The sequence below is a fragment of the Leptodactylus fuscus genome, chromosome 11 (assembly GCF_031893055.1).
Source record: "Leptodactylus fuscus isolate aLepFus1 chromosome 11, aLepFus1.hap2, whole genome shotgun sequence".
NCBI classification, from domain to species: Eukaryota; Metazoa; Chordata; class Amphibia; order Anura; family Leptodactylidae; genus Leptodactylus; species Leptodactylus fuscus.
In genome coordinates, this window is record NC_134275.1 from 35114990 (window position 1) to 35135378 (window position 20389).

At 46.0% G+C, this 20389-nt stretch overlaps 1 protein-coding gene across 2 annotated transcripts in view; it reads left to right on the forward strand.

Moving 5' to 3' along the window:
• LOC142185022 (protein bicaudal D homolog 2-like) overlaps positions 1–18064 on the forward strand; it is a 34560-nt gene extending 16496 nt beyond the window's left edge. For both annotated transcript variants that reach the window (XM_075260234.1, XM_075260233.1), the window contains 4 exons: positions 4329–5273; positions 15159–15310; positions 16596–16820; positions 17812–18064. In XM_075260234.1, the coding sequence (XP_075116335.1) occupies positions 4329–5273; positions 15159–15310; positions 16596–16820; position 17812 (1323 nt within the window). In that variant the 3' untranslated portion in view covers positions 17813–18064. The remainder of the gene's footprint in view (positions 1–4328; positions 5274–15158; positions 15311–16595; positions 16821–17811) is intronic.
• Positions 18065–20389: the final 2325 nt, after the last annotated feature.

Consider the following 20389-nt stretch of genomic DNA (forward strand, 5'->3'; position numbering starts at 1 on the left):
TTACGGCCGTCGGAATATGGCGACTTTTAGAAAAAAAAAATTTTAACACCGTTTTGGAATTTTTTTTAGGGGTCAAAATGTAAATAAAACCATATAAATTTGGTATCCCTGGAACCGTACCGAAACACAGAATACAGGGGACATGTCATTTTGGCTGCACAGTGAACGACGTAAAACCAAAGCCCGTAAGAAAGTCGCAGAAATGCATTTTTTCTTCAAATCCACCCCATTCTGAATTTTTTTCCTGCTTCCCAGTACATTATATAGAATAATTAATGGTGGCATCATGAAGAAAAAATTGTCCCGCAAAAATTAAGACCTCATATGACTCTGGGAGCGGAGAAATAAAGTTATGGGGTTTAGAAGGAGGGGAGTCAAAAACGAAAATCAAAAAATGCCATCGGCGGGAAGGGGTTAAGGTCAAGGGATAATCTGTTATAATAAGTGACTTCCTGGAACCAAACAGCTTAAAGGGACTCTATCGTTGGTAAGTCATTTTTAGCTAAGCACATACTTGCATAGCCTTTAGAAATGCTATTCCACACCTACCTTTTGTATGTAAATCGCCGCAGTAGTTTTTGAAAGCCCATTTTTATTCATATGCTAATTAGCTTCCACTGTGCACCTGGAAGTCTCATCATGCACCCTCTGTTATTATCTCCTGTGTGTGTGTACAGTACAGGCTGCTGCTGATGACTCCTCTTCCTGCTCGTACACACACAGATAGGAGAGAGGGTGCAGAATGGAAGCTAATTAGCATATGAATAAAAACTACTGAGGCAATTTACATACAAAAGTTAGGTGTGGAATAGCCTTTCTAAAGCCTATGCAAGTATGTGCTTAGTTAAAAATGACTTTTCCCAATGATAAAGTCCTTTTAAAGGGAATCTGGCACATGAAAAATGCTGTCCAGTTTGCAGAGCTGAGCAGACTGATAAAGTATATCTTTACCCATATATCTGTATAACTTGTTTAGCCATTGAAATCTTTGTGTTGAGGAGGCGGAGTGATTGAGGGATCTTTGTATTTACTGTTAATCACAATAGCTCCACCTCCTCGACTTCTCAGTATAAAGCAGAGATTTCAGTAAATAAGTCACTAGTTATACTGAATCGTTTTCCACATATCTATAAAGATGTCTGCTCAGCTCCTCCTGCTCTATAATATGATTGCACTGTATTTTCCATGTGACAGGGAATGTATTTGGTCAGTGTAGGGACCTCTTATTGACAATATGTTGGGTATGGGGTCTTTGTTACTTTCCTGGTCATCCCATGGCAGAATCCTGATCTCAAAATTCATCCAAATACAGCCAGTTAAAGGGGTATTCCTAACTCTCCAATTTTCCTGAAATGCATAGTGCAGGTTAATATATGAACCTGTAATATATCTTATTAAAGAAATGTTTGTTTTTTTCTCAATATTGGTCTATCCCTCTCCACCCTTTGTTCACCATAGAGCTGTATGTATAAGGCTGAATATGGAAAAGGTATGCGTAAACAGTCAAACTGAAGATGAAAAGCTTAATAAGGGGGTGTTCACACTTGTGCTGCAGTCCGCCCACCGTAATTCTGCCGAAATTGCAGGAAAAAAAAACAGCTTGTGGACGGCTTGCATATGGTCATTTTAAAATCCCATTCATTTCAATGGGTTTTTAAAACAAACCGCTGGCGTCCATAAGGCCACTCCACCATGAAAGTGCTTTTTTGTTTTGTTTTGTTTAAATTTCAGCAGAATCATGGTGGGTGGACAGCGGCGCAAATGTGAATGCCCCCTAAGTGGAGAGGGAAACAGATCACCTCAATAAGATATATTACAGAGTTTCTCATCTTCATCTGTACTATTCATCTATGGAAAGTTGTTGTAAACAACAACAAAAATGAAGGTACACGTTATGCTAGGTTTACACTAGTGTTGGCCTTCCGTCTTTCATGTCCATTGCAACAGCAATTACACATGGAGCCCCACAATTCCCATAAACTATAATAGTGTCCGTTATAAAGTCTCAAATGCAGATGTGACCCTAGTCTGTGTTTTTTCTTTTTTTTTAAATGTAGATTGAGCCCCACAGAGTTCACAATGTACATTACCTATCAGTATGTCTTTGGAATATGGGATGGAAATCCATGCAAACACGGGGAGAACATACAAACTCCTTCCAGATGGTTTTTTGCCCTGGGCGGGCTTTGAACACCAGGACTCCAGCGCTGCATGGCTGCAGTGCTAACCACTGAGCCACCGTGTGGCCCCTACCCTATTCTGAGTTTTGACCACATCAGCTGTTTGTTAGCAGTGGCTGGGTTGGAGTTGTCACTCCCTGTATCCTGCACCTCTGTCTTTGTTGTGATTGACTCAGAGTTGACAGAAGGCTCCATTAGCCAAGTCCATTTAGCTGCTGAGCCCTGATAAGTGCTAGTACAGGGGGCATGATCAGGGGCTCTCTTATGTCTGTAGGTAAATCTCAAGCACACTGTTAGTTTTGGAATACTCTGCTGCTCTGAACTGTCCATCTTTGTAGCTAAAACCAGCAAAAGGAGAAACCTGAGATAAGGAAAAACTTTTAGGCCGCAGCGTTTTACAGGACCTGCAAAATTGAATTGCATCCACACAATGTGGTAAAACATGTGCAGTGGACATGCGACTTCCAAAACCGTCACGGTTTTGGAAATCGCAGCATGTCAATTACCATATAAGCCGAGGCCCCTATTTTTACCACAAAAAACTGGGAAAACTTATTGACTCTATAAGCCTAGGAGGGAAATGCAGCAGCTACTGGAAAATTTCAAAAATTAAAATGGTCGGAGTTTTTGGGTGCAGTAGGTGCTGGGGAAGGGGAGGGGGTGTTTTGGTTGTCTGTCCGCGCCTTCCCTGAGCTTGAGGACTGAGGGTTTTTTTTTGTTTTTTTTTTTCCCCACTTGGAATTCAGCCTGGCTGAATATCGGGTATCTGCATTGCTCCTATTAACCCCTTTCCGACGGAACAGGAGCACTGCAGATCCCCTATATTCAGTAGACCGGGCACTTTCAGACACAGGGATACCTAATGTGTATGTGTTTGTCATTTTCTACGTTTATATGTATCCTACCCTGTTTCCCCGAAAATAAGACAGTGTCTTCTATTAACTCTCTTCCGAAATATATGACCTGTCTTATGGAGCGGGAAACAATCGGCAGTCATGCCAGCGCTTCCTTAATGGAGTGCCGGCATGACTGCTGGTTGTAGGTGGTGCAAGAGGTGGTGGTGGCGGGGGGAGGTATGCTAGTTACCTTCCCCATCTTCATAGCAGCGCTAGTGCTGCTGTTGGTCACTGTGGTGGAAGTGGTTGAGATTAGCGAGGCTTCCGGCGGTTGTGCCGGAGAGCCTCACTTAGTGAGCATTGCAGCCGGCTGAACGCTGTGCTCCATGTGCACAGGAAATCTGGCTTCCTCCTCTGCTGTGATACCACTGTTCCGGCTGCTGTGGGATGAGCTGGGAGAGTGGACTCCCCGCAGCATACGATGCTTTCCCAGCTCATCTTACAGCAGCAGGAACAGTGGTATCACAGCAGAGGCAGCAGCCGGCATACCTGTGCACACGGAACATCGTGCACAGTGTTCTGCCGGCTGCAGTGTTTTTGGGGATGTCTTATTTTCGGGGGGTGCCTTATATTAGGCAATTTAACGAAACCTCCCCCATGCCTTTACTTTTGGGGATGTCTTATTTTCGGGGAAACAGGGTAGGGAGAGGAGGAATTTAGAACTATTTACTTTATTTTTTTTTTTTGTAAAGCCTCTTTTTTTTTTTTTTTTCCCCACTATTTTTTGGGAGATTCTATACATTATTATTGTGGCTGGTCATAGACAAACACCCCCCCCCCCCCCCATCCCCCCCAAAAAATATTTTTATTTATTATTTTGCTTGACTCGAGTATTAGCCGAGGGGGGGCTTTTTCTGCACAAAAACTGTGCTGAAAAATGCGGCTTATAAAAACATGTGTTTCCACAATATGGGGCCTCAGCCTTAAACTGAGTGCCCATATCCTTACTATAGAGGGAGAAGGATTGATGTTTTGTTGCAGTCTGTACACACACTTGCAGTGTACATTGGAGGGTTTCCCAGCACACACCTCTGAAGGGTGCCAGTGTATAGGCATATATATGTCTGCATTGCACACGTCATGTAGTATATCTTTTTGTAGGTTGCCTCTGAATGGGATAGAACAGAGCACACTACACCAGCCCAATAACTACCAAAGGGCACTCTTTTGGCATTGGTTGGTTGAGTGGGGGTTTGGGAACACATTTGTCCTTAGTCTCTTTATTCTAATTGTACTCTCTGCTGTCCTGCAGGTTGACCGGGAGAAAACTAACATGGAGCTTAACATGCAAGAAATCCGAAATAATTTAGATGAGATGAACAAAGATCTATGTAAGGAGCAAAATAGAAATGCCGAACTAGTTGAACAATTGAAAATGCTTCAGAAAAACGGTAATCCTAGACACCAGCTGGATAACGGAGATGATGTCACCAAATGTACGTGCGGACAAGAAGGGGCAGAACTGTTAAGACTTGAGAAAGAGCTCAAGGAAATAAAACAGAGATATGAATTGTTTGAGAAGAGGTACCAAGAAGAAAAAGAGGAGTGGGAGATGAATAAGCAGGTGGTGGTCAAGGAGCTTCATACATCTGCAAAATTGGACAATGATGATCGAGGACTCTTATGTGCTCTCCAGGAGGAGTTGAGGATGGCAAAAAGATTGTACTGTGACTTTCAGAGCAAGTTGACCTTGGCCCAAGACGAGCTCCTGTCCTTCATAGAAGAGCTCGCCCATCTCTATAACCACGTCTGCATGCGCAATAACCTGACGCCCAACCGCGTCATGCTCGATTACTTCAGAGATGGGAAAGGTGCCAAATTGACTTTTAGAAAAAGAAAATCTTCAGACTTTTTTGGTAAGATTCTGGTAAATCCTGACTTGGAGATAACTGACCTTCACAGTGGTGAGCGCTCGCCTCTAAGTAGCCCCGATTCCTCCATAGGGTCAGATTTTGGTGACTCTTCTAGAGAGCCTCTCAGCATCACCCACCTCATTGCAATTGTTAAAGACCAGGTCAAACATCTACAGGGTGCCCTTTCTGTGTCTTGGCACCACACGTCACTCGAAACGATCACATCAGAAATGGATAAGGAGAAAGAGGTTCTGGTGGAAGAGATCATGAAACTGAAAGCTTTGCTGAGCACTAAGCGAGAGCAGATCGCTACTCTGAGGACTGTTCTGAAGGCTAACAAGCAGGTACATTTTGTCTTAATCAAGGCTCCCGCTTTTATAGTATTTATCTTTTAAGTGTTCCCGTCGTGTCTTGTCATTGTTAGTTATGTATATTTTTATACTTTTTTTGATTATTTAATAAATTAAGTTAGTTCTCCTTTTTAAGATTTGTGTTTTTTATTCCCAATAGGTCCTCTAGGTGTGTTTGTATGTGTGGCCAGACAAGCTATAGACTGTTGGGGGTCCGTTCATTGGCATGCTGCTGCTCCACTCATCTGAGACCTGCCAAAATAGCTGAAAGCTGGGCACAGTTAGCTCCGGTAGTCCCATAGAATGGAATGGTTTAGCAGCATGCCTCCAATGATCACTGCTCCAGTTGGATGTACAGACTGGCTCTATACAGCAGGTTGGCAGGTCGTACTCTCCTGCTGCTTCTCTCTATATAGTGGGTTGTCAGGGCGTACTCTCCTGCTGCCTCTCTATACAGCGTGTTGTCAGGGCGTACTCTCCTGCTGCCTCTATACAGCAGGTTGTCAGGTCGTACTCTCCTGCTGCTTCTCTCTATACAGTGGGTTGTCAGGGCGTACTCTCCTGCTGCCTCTCTATACAGCGTGTTGTCAGGGCGTACTCTCCTGCTGCCTCTATACAGTGGGTTGTCAGGGCGTACTCTCCTGCTGCTTCTCTATACAGTGAGTTGTAAGGGCGTACTCTCCTGCTGCCTCTATACAGTGGGTTGTCGGGGCGTACTCTCCTGCTGCTTCTCTCTATACAGTGGGTTGTCAGGGCGTACTCTCCTGCTGCTTCTCTCTATATAGTGGGTTGTCAGGGCGTACTCTCCTGCTGCTTCTCTCTATATAGTGGGTTGTCAGGGCGTACTCTCCTGCTGCCTCTCTTTATACAGTGGGTTGTCAGGGCGTACTCTCCTGCTGCTTCTCTATACAGGGGGTTGTCAGGGCGTACTGCTTCTCTCTATACAGTGGGTTGTCAGGGTGTACTCTCCTGCTGCTTCTCTCTATATAGTGGGTTGTCAGGGCGTACTCTCCTACTGCTTCTCTCTATACAGTGGGTTGTCAGGGTGTACTCTCCTGCTGCTTCTCTCTATACAGTGGGTTGTCAGGGCGTACTCTCCTGCTGCTTCTCTATACAGGGGGTTGTCAGGGTGTACTCTCCTGCTGCTTCTCTCTATACAGTGGGTTGTCAGGGTGTACTCTCCTGCTGCTTCTCTCTATATAGTGGGTTGTCAGGGCGTACTCTCCTGCTGCTTCTCTCTATACAGTGGGTTGTCAGGGCGTACTCTCCTGCTGCTTCTCTCTATATAGTGGGTTGTCAGGGCGTACTCTCCTGCTGCCTCTCTATACAGCGGGTTGTCAGGGCGTACTCTCCTACTGCTTCTCTCTATACAGTGGGTTGTCAGGGCGTACTCTCCTGCTGCTTCTCTATACAGGGGGTTGTCAGGGCGTACTCTCCTGCTGCTTCTCTCTATACAGGGGGTTGTCAGGGCGTACTCTCCTGCTGCTTCTCTCTATACAGTGGGTTGTCAGGGCGTACTCTCCTGCTGCTTCTCTATACAGGGGGTTGTCAGGGCGTACTCTCCTGCTGCTTCTCTCTATATAGTGGGTTGTCAGGGCGTACTCTCCTGCTGCTGCTTCTCTCTATACAGTGAGTTGTAAGGGCGTACTCTCCTGCTGCTTCTCTCTATACAGGGGGTTGTCAGGGCGTACTCTCCTGCTGCTTCTCTCTATACAGTGGGTTGTCGGGGCGTACTCTCCTGCTGCTTCTCTATACAGCGTGTTGTCAGGGCGTACTCTCCTACTGCTTCTCTCTATACAGTGGGTTGTCAGGGCGTACTCTCCTGCTGCTTCTCTATACAGTGAGTTGTCAGGGCGTACTCTCCTGATGCTTCATTATACAAGGGGTTGTCAGGGTGTACTCTCCTGCTGCTTCTCTCTATATAGTGGGTTGTCGGGGCGTACTCTCCTGCTGCTTCTCTATACAGCGGGTTGTCAGGGTGTACTCTCCTGCTGCTTCTCTATACAGTGAGTTGTCAGGGCGTACTCTCCTGCTGCCTCTATACAGGGGGTTGTCAGGGCGTACTCTCCTGCTTCTCTCTATACAGTGGGTTGTCAGGGCGTACTCTCCTGCTGCTTCTCTCTATATAGTGGGTTGTCAGGGCGTACTCTCCTGCTGCCTCTCTATACAGCGGGTTGTCAGGGCGTACTCTCCTACTGCTTCTCTCTATACAGTGGGTTGTCAGGGCGTACTCTCCTGCTGCTTCTCTATACAGGGGGTTGTCAGGGCGTACTCTCCTGCTGCTTCTCTCTATACAGGGGGTTGTCAGGGCGTACTCTCCTGCTGCTTCTCTCTATACAGTGGGTTGTCAGGGCGTACTCTCCTGCTGCTTCTCTATACAGGGGGTTGTCAGGGCGTACTCTCCTGCTGCTTCTCTCTATATAGTGGGTTGTCAGGGCGTACTCTCCTGCTGCTGCTTCTCTCTATACAGTGAGTTGTAAGGGCGTACTCTCCTGCTGCTTCTCTCTATACAGGGGGTTGTCAGGGCGTACTCTCCTGCTGCTTCTCTCTATACAGTGGGTTGTCGGGGCGTACTCTCCTGCTGCTTCTCTATACAGCGTGTTGTCAGGGCGTACTCTCCTACTGCTTCTCTCTATACAGTGGGTTGTCAGGGCGTACTCTCCTGCTGCTTCTCTATACAGTGAGTTGTCAGGGCGTACTCTCCTGATGCTTCATTATACAAGGGGTTGTCAGGGTGTACTCTCCTGCTGCTTCTCTCTATATAGTGGGTTGTCGGGGCGTACTCTCCTGCTGCTTCTCTATACAGCGGGTTGTCAGGGTGTACTCTCCTGCTGCTTCTCTATACAGTGAGTTGTCAGGGCGTACTCTCCTGCTGCCTCTATACAGGGGGTTGTCAGGGCGTACTCTCCTGCTTCTCTCTATACAGTGGGTTGTCAGGGCGTACTCTCCTGCTGCTTCTCTCTATACAGTGGGTTGTCAGGGCGTACTCTCCTGCTGCTTCTCTCTATACAGCGGGTTGTCAGGGCGTACTCTCCTGCTGCTTCTCTATACAGGGGGTTGTCAGGGCGTACTCTCCTGCTGCTGCTTCTCTCTATACAGTGGGTTGTCAGGGCGTACTCTCCTGCTGCTGCTTCTCTCTATACAGTGGGTTGTCAGGGCGTACTCTCCTGCTGCTGCTTCTCTCTATACAGCGGGTTGTCAGGGCGTACTCTCCTGCTGCTTCTCTATACAGTGGGTTGTCAGGGCGTACTCTCCTGCTGCCTCTCTATACAGTGGGTTGTCAGGGCGTACTCTCCTGCTGCTTCTCTATACAGGGGGTTGTCAGGGCGTACTCTCCTGCTGCTTCTCTCTATACAGTGAGTTGTCAGGGCGTACTCTCCTGCTGCTTCTCTCTATACAGGGGGTTGTCAGGGCGTACTCTCCTGCTGCTTCTCTCTATACAGTGGGTTGTCAGGGCGTACTCTCCTGCTGCTTCTCTATACAGGGGGTTGTCAGGGCGTACTCTCCTGCTGCTTCTCTCTATATAGTGGGTTGTCAGGGCGTACTCTCCTGCTGCTGCTTCTCTCTATACAGTGAGTTGTAAGGGCGTACTCTCCTGCTGCTTCTCTCTATACAGTGGGTTGTCAGGGCGTACTCTCCTGCTGCTTCTCTCTCTATATAGTGGGTTGTCAGGGCGTACTCTCCTGCTGCTTCTCTCTCTATATAGTGGGTTGTCAGGGCGTACTCTCCTGCTGCTTCTCTATACAGTGAGTTGTCAGGGCGTACTCTCCTGATGCTTCTCTCTATACAGCGGGTTGTCAGGGCGTACTCTCCTGCTGCTTCTCTATACAGTGAGTTGTCAGGGCGTACTCTCCTGATGCTTCTCTCTATACAGCGGGTTGTCAGGGCGTACTCTCCTGCTGCTTCTCTCTATACAGTGGGTTGTCAGGGCGTACTCTCCTGCTGCTTCTCTCTCTATATAGTGGGTTGTCAGGGCGTACTCTCCTGCTGCTTCTCTCTCTATATAGTGGGTTGTCAGGGCGTACTCTCCTGCTGCTTCTCTATACAGTGAGTTGTCAGGGCGTACTCTCCTGATGCTTCTCTCTATACAGCGGGTTGTCAGGGCGTACTCTCCTGCTTCTCTCTCTATACAGTGGGTTGTCAGGGCGTACTCTCCTGCTGCTTCTCTCTATACAGCGGGTTGTCAGGGCGTACTCTCCTGCTGCTTCTCTATACAGCGGGTTGTCGGGGAGTACTCTCCTGATGCTTCATTATACAAGGGATTGTCAGGGCGTACTCTCCTGCTGCCTCTCTATACAGTGAGTTGTCAGGGCGTACTCTCCTGCTGCTTCTCTCTATATAGTGGGTTGTCAGGGCGTACTCTCCTGCTGCTTCTCTATACAGGGGGTTGTCAGGTCGTACTCTCCTGCTGCTTCTCTCTATACAGTGAGTTGTCAGGGCGTACTCTCCTGCTGCTTCTCTATACAGCGGGTTGTCAGGGCGTACTCTCCTGCTGCTTCTCTATACAGCGGGTTGTCGGGGAGTACTCTCCTGATGCTTCATTATACAAGGGATTGTCAGGGCGTACTCTCCTGCTGCCTCTCTATACAGCGGGTTGTCAGGGCGTACTCTCCTGCTGCCTTTCTATACAGCGGGTTGTCAGGGCGTACTCTCCTGCTGCCTCTCTATACAGCGGGTTGTCAGGGCGTACTCTCCTGCTGCTTCTCTCTATACAGCGGGTTGTCAGGGCGTACTCTCCTGCTGCTTCTCTCTATACAGCGAGTTGTCAGGGCGTACTCTCCTGCTGCTTCTCTCTATACAGCGAGTTGTCAGGGCGTACTCTCCTGCTGCCTCTCTATACAGCGGGTTGTCAGGGCGTACTCTCCTGCTGCCTCTCTATACAGCGGGTTGTCAGGGCGTACTCTCCTGCTGCCTCTCTATACAGCGGGTTGTCAGGGCGTACTCTCCTGCTGCCTCTCTATACAGCGGGTTGTCAGGGCGTACTCTCCTGCTGCCTCTCTATACAGCGGGTTGTCAGGGCGTACTCTCCTGCTGCCTCTCTATACAGCGGGTTGTCAGGGCGTACTCTCCTGCTGCCTCTCTATACAGCGGGTTGTCAGGGCGTACTCTCCTGCTGCCTCTCTATACAGCGGGTTGTCAGGGCGTACTCTCCTGCTGCCTCTCTATACAGCGGGTTGTCAGGGCGTACTCTCCTGATGCTTCTGACCTTGGATTTTGAGAGGCACAACAACACACTGAATTGGTTGAATTGTCAAAGCAACAACTGAAGAGGTGCGTTTCGTGTATGGGTCTGATTACTTATAATAGGACCTGTGCATGATACTGGTAATCAGGACACATTGTATGTGTCTCTTCATACCTGATGCCAGGTTATGCTAGGGCAACACCTTTTAAATGATTGGCACAAAAGTAGAAAATCATTTGTACAGGAATGGTGCCACTTGTGTCCAATGGTTATGTCTGGTATTGCAAGTCATCACTATTAGCATGTCCCTGGGGTTTTGTTCCAACATAGTATGCAATGACACATCATACTCATTCTTTATAATTCAGGACTTGAGAACTTAGTTCATGTTATTCAAAAGCTTTACTGCCTAAAATCTACAAAAGAAAACTTTGCAAGTCTTTTGCCTTATTGTTTTGTAACCATTTTAACCCCTTCCCGACATGCGCCGTAATAGTACGGCGCATGTCGGGTCTGTAACTATGGCGACCGCCCGGGAGCCGGGCGGCTGCCATAGCCGCCGGGTGTCTACTGCTTTAAGCAGTAGACAACCGGCTCTAATGCCTCCGATCGGTCCGGGGACCGATCGGAGGCATTAACCCCTCCGGCGCCGCGGTCAAAGGCGCCGGAGGCGCCATTTTCCCGGCGGCGCATGGGCGCCACCATTTTGTCCGTGATCGCCGGCTCCTGGAGCATGCTCCAGGGCCGACGTCATGTTGCCATGACAGCCGGGAGCCTGTACAAGGCTCCCAGGCTTGTCTGCAAATTGTCTCTTTTGCAGGCTGGTCTATGCAGCCTGCAAAAGAGAGGATGATGCATTGCAATGCATTAGCATTGTAATGCATTGCATTAGTGATCAGACCCCCTGGGGTTCAACACCCCTACGGGGTCTAATAAATGCAAAAAAAAAATTAAAAAAAAAGTTAAAAAAAATATAAAAAGTATTAAAAGTTCAAATCGCCCCCCTTTCCCTAGAACACATATAAAAGTAGTTAACTGTGAAACATATACATGTTAGGTATCCCCGCGTCCGAAATCGCCCGCTCTACAAATCTATAAAAATATTTTTCCTGTTCGGTAAACGCCGTAGCGGGAAAAATAGTCAAAAGTGCCAAACCGACGTTTTTTCACTGTTTTGATTCTGATAAAAATTTGAATAAAAAGTGATCAAAGCAATAACATTTCCCGAAAATGGTAGAACTAAAAAGTACACCCGGCCCCGCAAAAAAAGACGCCCCATGCATCCCCGTACACTTACGTATAAAAAAGTTACGGCCGTCGGAATATGGCGACTTTTAGAAAAAAAATGTTTTAACACAGTTTGGGATTTTTTTTAAGGGGTCAAAATGTAAATAAAACCATATAAATTTGGTATCCCTGGAACCGTACCGAAACACAGAATACAGGGGACATGTCATTTTGGCTGCATAGTGAACGCCGTAAAACCAAAGCCCGTAAGAAAGTCGCAGAAATGCATTTTTTCTTCAAATCCACCCCATTCTGAATTTTTTTTCCTGCTTCCCAGTACATTCTACAGAATAATTAATGGTAGCATCATGAAGAAAAATTTGTCCCGCAAAAATTAAGACCTCATATGGCTCTGGGAGCGGAGAAATAAAAAAGTTATGGGGTTTAGAAGGAGGGGAGTCAAAAACGAAATTCAAAAAATGCCATCGGCGGGAAGGGGTTAAAGGGTTATCCACTTTCTGCTATTGATGGCCTAAAGATTGGTAGAGACCCCTGCAGATCAGCTGTACAGAAATGTAAACCATACCGAAGCTGTTCAACTGATGTGTAGGGTCCCAGTTATCAGACCCTACAAATCTAGGCCTAGATAATTCCTATAACGTTCCCCTTAGTATATAAACTTCAGTTTTGCTGGCTGTCTTTGGGAACAGGGAGGACTTTAATGCTACCTTTTGTGACCTTGCATGATCTATGTACTTGTTGCCTTACGCTAGGTTCACACCTGTGTTCTGTTTTTTTTTTGTTTTTGTTTTTTTTAAAAAGCGGATTTGGGGATGGAAACCCCAGAGAGAGACCCTTCGCAGGTGTGAACCTAGCTTAAGATGCCACAATTGAATTTTAGTTGCTCATACTTGGCACCATATAAGTAAAGCAATGTTTGGCAACATTAACTAGGGTTGTCATAAAACACTATTCAGAAAAATTGATTTCCTTCTTTGTCAAATCCTTTTATGAATTAGGTAACGTTTATGTTACTGGGAGCCTTATAGTATATAACATAAGAGATTGTTTAACAATTCTAGCTGTGGACATGCTCTTAATCCCTTATATACCCTATACTGGGAGCTGTGGCTGCTAGGTGTCTACCAATGACTTTATGTGCATGGGTGTTCTCTACTCCCTGAAATAATAGGCTAAGGACCTATGTTTCTTAGGGCTAGTTCACACGGGATTCCGCATGAAGACATTCCGTCGCGGCTTTCCGCTCTGGATTAGGCCCAAATGAATAGGCCTAGTCCGGAGGGTGGTGTGGCGAGGCGGACGCCACGGCTGAATCAGCCGCGGAATTTGCCTGAAGAAAGGAAGTGACAGTCTCCCATTGATTTCAATGGGAGGCGGCAGGATTTTGACGTCAGAATCCTGACCATTTTGCCCTGTGTGAACTAGCCCTTACAGATTTTTCTCTAAACTTCTTTGAGGTGATAACAGTTGTCTGGATGAACTTCCTATGGATACAACCCTGAATACAGGAACTGGGACTTATCAGACACCCAGCCATATGCATATTGTGGACAGGCTATCAGGAGGACACTACATGTATGAGAAGATATCCCGGACACAATAAGGACGTCATGGCTAGCAGACCATAGAAAGTCCCTGTACTCATGATTGTATCCATTGGCAAATGTTCAAAACTAAAAATATCACAATTTTGATGGTTAGAACAGCTTTAAAGTTTTGCAAAACATATTTATATTTGCAAAAATGTTGAATTCTCCACAAATTGCCAAACGAGCATTTCTGACCTACAGTAAAGGCCTTTATTTTCAGGGCCCTATAATCTGTCCATTTATCAGTGACTACTGTTCCTACGGACAGCGATTCCCAGTCATTGGCCCATGTAAATGTTGCGTGACTGAATGTTTTATACAATATATAGTTCATTCAGTAAATAAGTGGGGAACAAGCTCTTAGAACATTTGTCCCAGGCCTTGTGTGCTGTTTTGACCCCTATAAAAGGGCCTTTGTGCGGTGTATGGTTGGCTAGAATCTTGATCATTTTTGTGATAGTTTTCTACAATGTATCAGTGCTGATAAGACCATATCATGTGATGGACCTGCAGATCCCTTCATACACCCGGGGTCCATCAGCCAACAGCTATTGAAGAGTTTGCAGAATTCATGTGAGCGCTGCAGCCTCTTGTGTACTACTGTACATTGTATAGTGGCTGTGCTGGTCATTGCAGATCAGCCCTTTCACTTGAATGGGACCAATCTGATCCTGCCGTGTGACCGATGAACCTGATGTCACATGACCTGTGAAGTGGGCACTCGGTGAACACCTTTGTCTCCTCAGACAGCAGATCTGCAGGTTCCCAGGTGTCAGACCCCACAGTTCTTCAATCGATGTCCTAGCCTAAAGAGTTGTACACAGCTTGCATAGATTTGGCAGTCAGCAGAAATCCCACCGTGCTGGATCTCTCTGTGACTACACTTGCTATCATTAGTTGACTGACAGCGCAACATTTGCAAACTTAACTCGGGCTGCGTCTGTGCAAGAGCTTGTGGCCGTCCAACATTGAGTCCATAGGAATGAATGGTAGTTGAACAATATAAAACGGCCCTTTAAAAGTGAAAAATGCAGCAGGTCTTTTATGTGGGGTGTGTTAGGGGATGATGTGGTTTATTGCTCCTATAAATCACAAAGCATCTGATAGAATAGTGACAACATACGTTGTTATAGATTTCTCACTATTTATAGCATGTTGTAGAAACCCGAATAGGCAGATTCATCAAAAGTAATAAAAGGGAAAAGTTGTGGAGTTGTCATCGATCAGATTCTACTTGTAAGGCCCTTTGGTAAATGAAAGCTGTAATGTGATCGGTTACAGTATCTGCAGCTCTGCTACTTCTCCTTTACAATTAATCTTCAGTCTGGATAAGGTAACGACTATAAAGGTTTAATGCTGATGAGGAGGAATAAATAGTTCTTTCAGATATAGTCTATCCGTATTATCATTACCAAGTGTCAAAGCCCCATTGATTAATATCAGTTTTCTATGTAGGGCATTGTAGGTAGTCATCCTAAGGTCCATATACTCAGAGCCGTCTAAGATAGTACATCAGACGCCAAAACTAACTGCAGTGATTGCTCAGGAATCTCTCTCCCCCCCCCCCCCCTTCCTATTTTAAGAATGTGGATAAGACTTGGTAACATCTCCTCCGCTTTGCTACTACCGTAAATGCAGCAAATCTTTCGCCTGCAGTTGTCCAGTGGATAAACTACAACGTATACATGGACGTGTCTTTAAGGCCTGCTTCACATGGGAAGAATCAGTCCATGGGATCTGGACCAGGTGTTGGCCATATTTGATCTGATCTAGTCTGTATCTGTGATTCGCTGACCTGTTTTATCTCATTGCCTGCTGTTACTGATATCCTCTAATGTGGACTTGACTTCTGTTCAGACAGCGGAGGTAGCCATGTCTAACTTGAAAAGCAAGTATGAGAATGAGAAGGCGCTCGTATCGGAGACCATGCTGAAGCTGAGACACGAGCTAAAAGCCCTAAAGGAGGACGCTGCTACTTTTTCGTCAATGCGCTCTGTGTTTGCTAGCAGGTACGGTATACGCTTGGTATGGATGTTTGTTTACTTTGTCAACACAAAATGTTTCACTGAGGCAGATGAGCTATTCTAGAGATATATTGGTGAAGGTGTGATCCTGGCGCTCAGCTGACTAAATGTAGGGTTCAGGTGAATGCTCGCTCATTTATTTCCATGCCCAGCTGCATACATTTTATAGTGGCCATAGTGAAAGGTACAGCCATGATGAGATGGAAGGTGCCATCTTTGGTAAGTGACACACTGCACTGCCACAGCCCTTTCACTCAGTTGGTCAGCAGGAGATGGACCCCCACCATTCTGATGCATGTGGCCTGTCTTCAGAATAGGCCATTGATTGTAAAGTAAAGGTACACACCATTAGGCTAAGGTCAAGATGTTGCAGTTAAAGGGAAGCCATCAGGTTGATCTGGGACATAAACCATCCACAGACCAGGAGTTTAGTGTCCCAAATTGCCCTATTTAAATCCATCAGTGTCCTCAATTAAAAAATCAAAACAAAAAAACACTGTATACTTGCCTAGAGTCTCATTGGACGCCTGCAAAGTTAATCAGTAAAGCCGAGGACGTACACCCCAGCTTTACTTCACAAGTGCTGGAGGTACGGGGTATGGGCACTGATTCTAAGCTGTACTCCTCTGGCTTCAGGGAAGAACTGCTGGTGGGAGGAGCATTGAGGACATGGAAGATTTGGGACACTAAAACCCCCGGTCCATAAGGGCCTGTGTGTGGTTTAGTGTGCCAAATTGCCCTGACAGATTCCCTTTAAATATTGCTGCAGGAAAGAAATTACTGGAAAACGGCGGTCCTACAGCTAATATTAACATGTTGTACATGGTTTTGTAAAAACAGTTTTTCTGCAGCTTCCCTCCTCCCATAACGTGTAAAGGAGATTAATCAAAATCTCATCCACTTTGCTGGTACTGTAAAACACAGCGTTTCTGCAAAGTGGCGGCTTAGCTGTAGATGTCTTTCATTGCGTTTTTCCATGTTTTGCAAATACAAGTCAGTTGGGGGGAAACAGCATAACCCCAGGTAGAAGTTTAACATCTGCATCTTTCAATAACATACTGTACAGTGTTTTTTCTGCAGTTTGTGGATGAGACTGCATAAAATGTCATTCCCTTTGCTGGGTCTGTAGCACTTGTGGCCTTAACCCAATGAGAAGGGCAAAGACAGTCTTTGCATTAGAGCACTTCTTAGATGAATGGCTTACAGCCCCTAGTAGGCCTTGCTTACAGCGCCCACCATTGGCTTACAATAGAATTGTCTCTGTCTTTAGATGTGACCAATATGTTAACCAGTTAGAGGACATGCAGCGCCAGCTTGTGGTAGCCGAGGATGAGAAGAAGACATTGAATGCCTTGCTCCGAATGGCTATCCAACAAAAACTGGCCCTCACCCAACGCTTGGAGGGACGGGAAGCAGCTCAAGATACCTCCAAGTCAACTCGTTGCAAATCTGCGACAAAGGCGAAGACCCGATCTTCGAAATCAAAAGTGAACTGGTGCGTAGTGACTGAAGTACTTAGCCGGGGTGTGTTCTCTCTTTATGTAGGATCCTGCCATGTGATATTAGATGAAATCTCTCTCTTATTTTCTTTCTAATGGAGTGCAAGTCACAACTTTAAATTAGGGAATAGCTTGATTCCTTCTGAATGAGGAGGGGGTGATGAGATAAATGCTGCAGGTCTGGAGATATAGCATTAGCTACATGTGGAGGAAAGCCAGTCATTGCAGGGTTATACCAATGAAGGGGGGGGGGGGGGGTACCTGCATATTCGTGTACTAGAGGGCAGGCAGTACCGGTGGGACAAGCTACAAGAGATCACTCATTTAGACTGCGGTTAAATGTGGCATGCACCCAGCGAGCGAGCCATCTGCAATGTTGCCTATGATCCTCTGAAAAACCTACAGCATTGGTTATTTTGTACCAACACAATTCAAAGGATGAAAGCCTGGCACAAGTGCCCATGCTAAAACCACCTAATTTAGTACAGACTTTGTGGCTGCTTTCAGCTGGTTTTACATGACGGCAGTGTGCCCACCCCATGTAACCCCAGCCTTATGTTACAGGTAAAATGTGGTAGAATATATGGCTTTTTTTCTTTTAGGACAGAAGACCCTTTTTAGAAACCACTTTTTGTTCTGAATTATACAGGGGGGTCCCGATCATGGAGCCATTGCCATGTCCTCAATATCTACAAATAGGGAGTATGAACGGGGTTGCCTAATTTCCTTCAAGTCCTGCATGGAAACCCTCATGATCATCATCTAGGTCAGGGGTAGTGAACCTTCGGCTCTCCAGCTGCTGTGAAACTACAACTCCCAGTATGCTCCATTCACTTCCATGGGAGTTCCAAAGACAGCAGAGCAAGTATGCATGCTGGGAGTTGTAGTTTTGCAACAGCTGGAGAGCCGTACGTTCCCTACCCCTGATCTAGGTGGACCCAGCAGAATCTTGTAATGTTACTTATTATTCTTTTTCTTTTTTTACAGAAAAAAAATGAATTTTTTCCATGGTCTTGGCGATGATCTCCTTCCCCTCCAGTTCTCTGCATGAGACCACCAGCCACAAATACATTCCCTCTTAATGGACATTGGAGACGTCCTGCACAGTAACCACCCGCACCAGCCTCCTGCTCGGACCGCATACGATTCCTTCACCTCTTACTAACCTTTAGGTCCTTCATCTGCTAGCAGAAATTGTTTGCTTTGGGAGACAAAAATGTAATTTTTTAACTTAAAATATTTTATCGGATTAAAAAAAAATGTATATAAAGTTTTTATCACAGAAAGTGCCTTAAATGGTTGAAAGTTGACTAACTTATTTAAGTCTTAAGAAATTACTAATACGGTTTCTATGTCATTTTGCAATCTTTTTTTTTTTTCATATTTAGAAGCAAATTTTTAGTTTTTCTCTAGAAGAATAAAATTGCACATATGGAGATAATATTGCTGAACAGACTTCTGGAAATATTTGACATTCATATGTAATGACCATAAGCTATGATGGGGTTGATGGTATTGGCATTGGATTATGTGGAGCTCTTCTGTTTGGGAATAGGAGCTGAAGTGTAGTAGGGAAGCACAAACTCTCTACCTGCTCCAACTCCACACCATGCAGATATCAGCTGATCAGTGGTGGTGCCGGGTATGTCACCCCCACCAATCTCATTCATGGCTCTGTTCAACCACATGGCTCTACTGTACCTCCAACTACTTGTGACTGCTGCATTTCCACAACGTGGGGCCTCAGCCTTAAAGTGGGTCTGTCAGTCTACGTGGAAAAGTTTTGCTTCTATAGGAAAGACCCGTCTTAGTTTAATTTTTGGACTTAGAAATTTTGTTCTGTCTTTCCTTTATTCTTCAGCCTGGTCCCTTGCGTGGTGACATTCTCACGCATATGTGCACGCTAGTGTCAGGGTGTTGGACTGTTGGAGGACCAGAACAATGAATAAACAGACTGCTAAAATAGCAGACACCAACAGAGCACGACTGAACCCATTGACTGTAATGGAGTCCATCAGGTGTCCATTTCTTTTTAACTGGAATAGCTGGACAATAAAGTTACACTTGAAGGACTGTTGGTTTTTTTTTTTTTTTGTTTTGTTTTTTTTGGGGGGGGGGGGTTGTTTTGTGAACCCATCTTGATCCACCCACTGAGCAGAGGCTGCTACACTACTCAAGTTTGTATGTTTAGCTGTCACCCACACAGTGGGTGGTCATGAAGGGCCGCAGAACTTAAAGGGTTTACACTTCTTCACAGGATAGTTGATGTGTCTGATCAGTGAGGGCCCAACCCACTGACCAACAGTAGGAGGACCCTGTGCCTGTTGTTCCATGTAAACAGTGTTACCTGAAACCCCCATTCCAGTGATTGGGGGGGGGGAGGGTCTTCAGTAGACGGACCCCAACCAAGGGATGTTTTAATTTGTTGTACAACCTCCTGCAGTGCTGCTCAGTTCTTGAGCAGATCACAGTTCCTATTATGCCTGGGTAAGTAGACTGAAGAATTGCCTTGTTACAAGCACAGTCTACTTCCCTATGCTTCAGACACTTACAACTGTTCGCCCATACTGCTGCAGACGTCTGCCATTGAAGTGGTATTGAAAGGCACGTGGCATCAGTATGGATACTCTTGTGGCACATGTTCAGCTGTTGCATTCTGTGGACACTTGTGCATACACATGTGATTTTTGCACCCTATACACTGACATCACAAGTGAGTTAAATTTGGTCAGCTGCTGTGACATAATTATGTTATCGCAATTTCAACCTGGAAACACAAGTTGGTTTCATATAGGTAATGTGTTGTGACATCACAAGTGGGATTTAGACTGGTAATGTGACATCACAAATAGGTTTCAGACAGGTAATGTGAAATCTCAAGTGGGTTTCAGATTAACAATATGACATCACAAATGGATTTCAGACAAGTAGCATGTGACATCACAATCAGTTTCAAACTGTTCATATGTTTTGCAGGTAGATAATGGTGGTGCCTACTAAACGGAGTAGTAGCCGGAGATGTCACCGCTGCTTGAACGGGGGTGGTGGGGGAGAGACCTACCTCTTTGAAAAGCTTTCTCTATTAGTGTACATATTCATGGGATGGTTTTGACTGCAGAATTACATATTTCTTTATCGCTTCTCGGCCTTTTGTAGTATGTAGTGTAGTATCTGTTCTTAGCAGAAGTAGCAAGTAGGCGAAACTGCTGGAGATTGCGGTCCGCTAGGCCGGTCACAGCAGGAGTAGTCCGAAAACTATGGAGATCTGAACGTGAGAACCACTTTGGGCATGTTGCTGGGGGAAGCAGCTAGTAGTCGGATCCGCAGGTGGTATGGCATGGGCCACCGTAGGGAACCGACGAAGACTGCTGACGCTGGCAACACGACCACTTGGCACTTCGGTGTCATGGATCTTGGCTGGAGGTCGGGGAGCGCTCGAAGGTCTCTGTTGTCGTGCCCTGGGGGTTGAGTGGCCCCCAGGGTGCCTTAAGTCACTGGGCGTGGGAAACCCACTGATTTAGGCACTATTGCTATGGCACTGGATTACACCATTTGAGCACCCCAC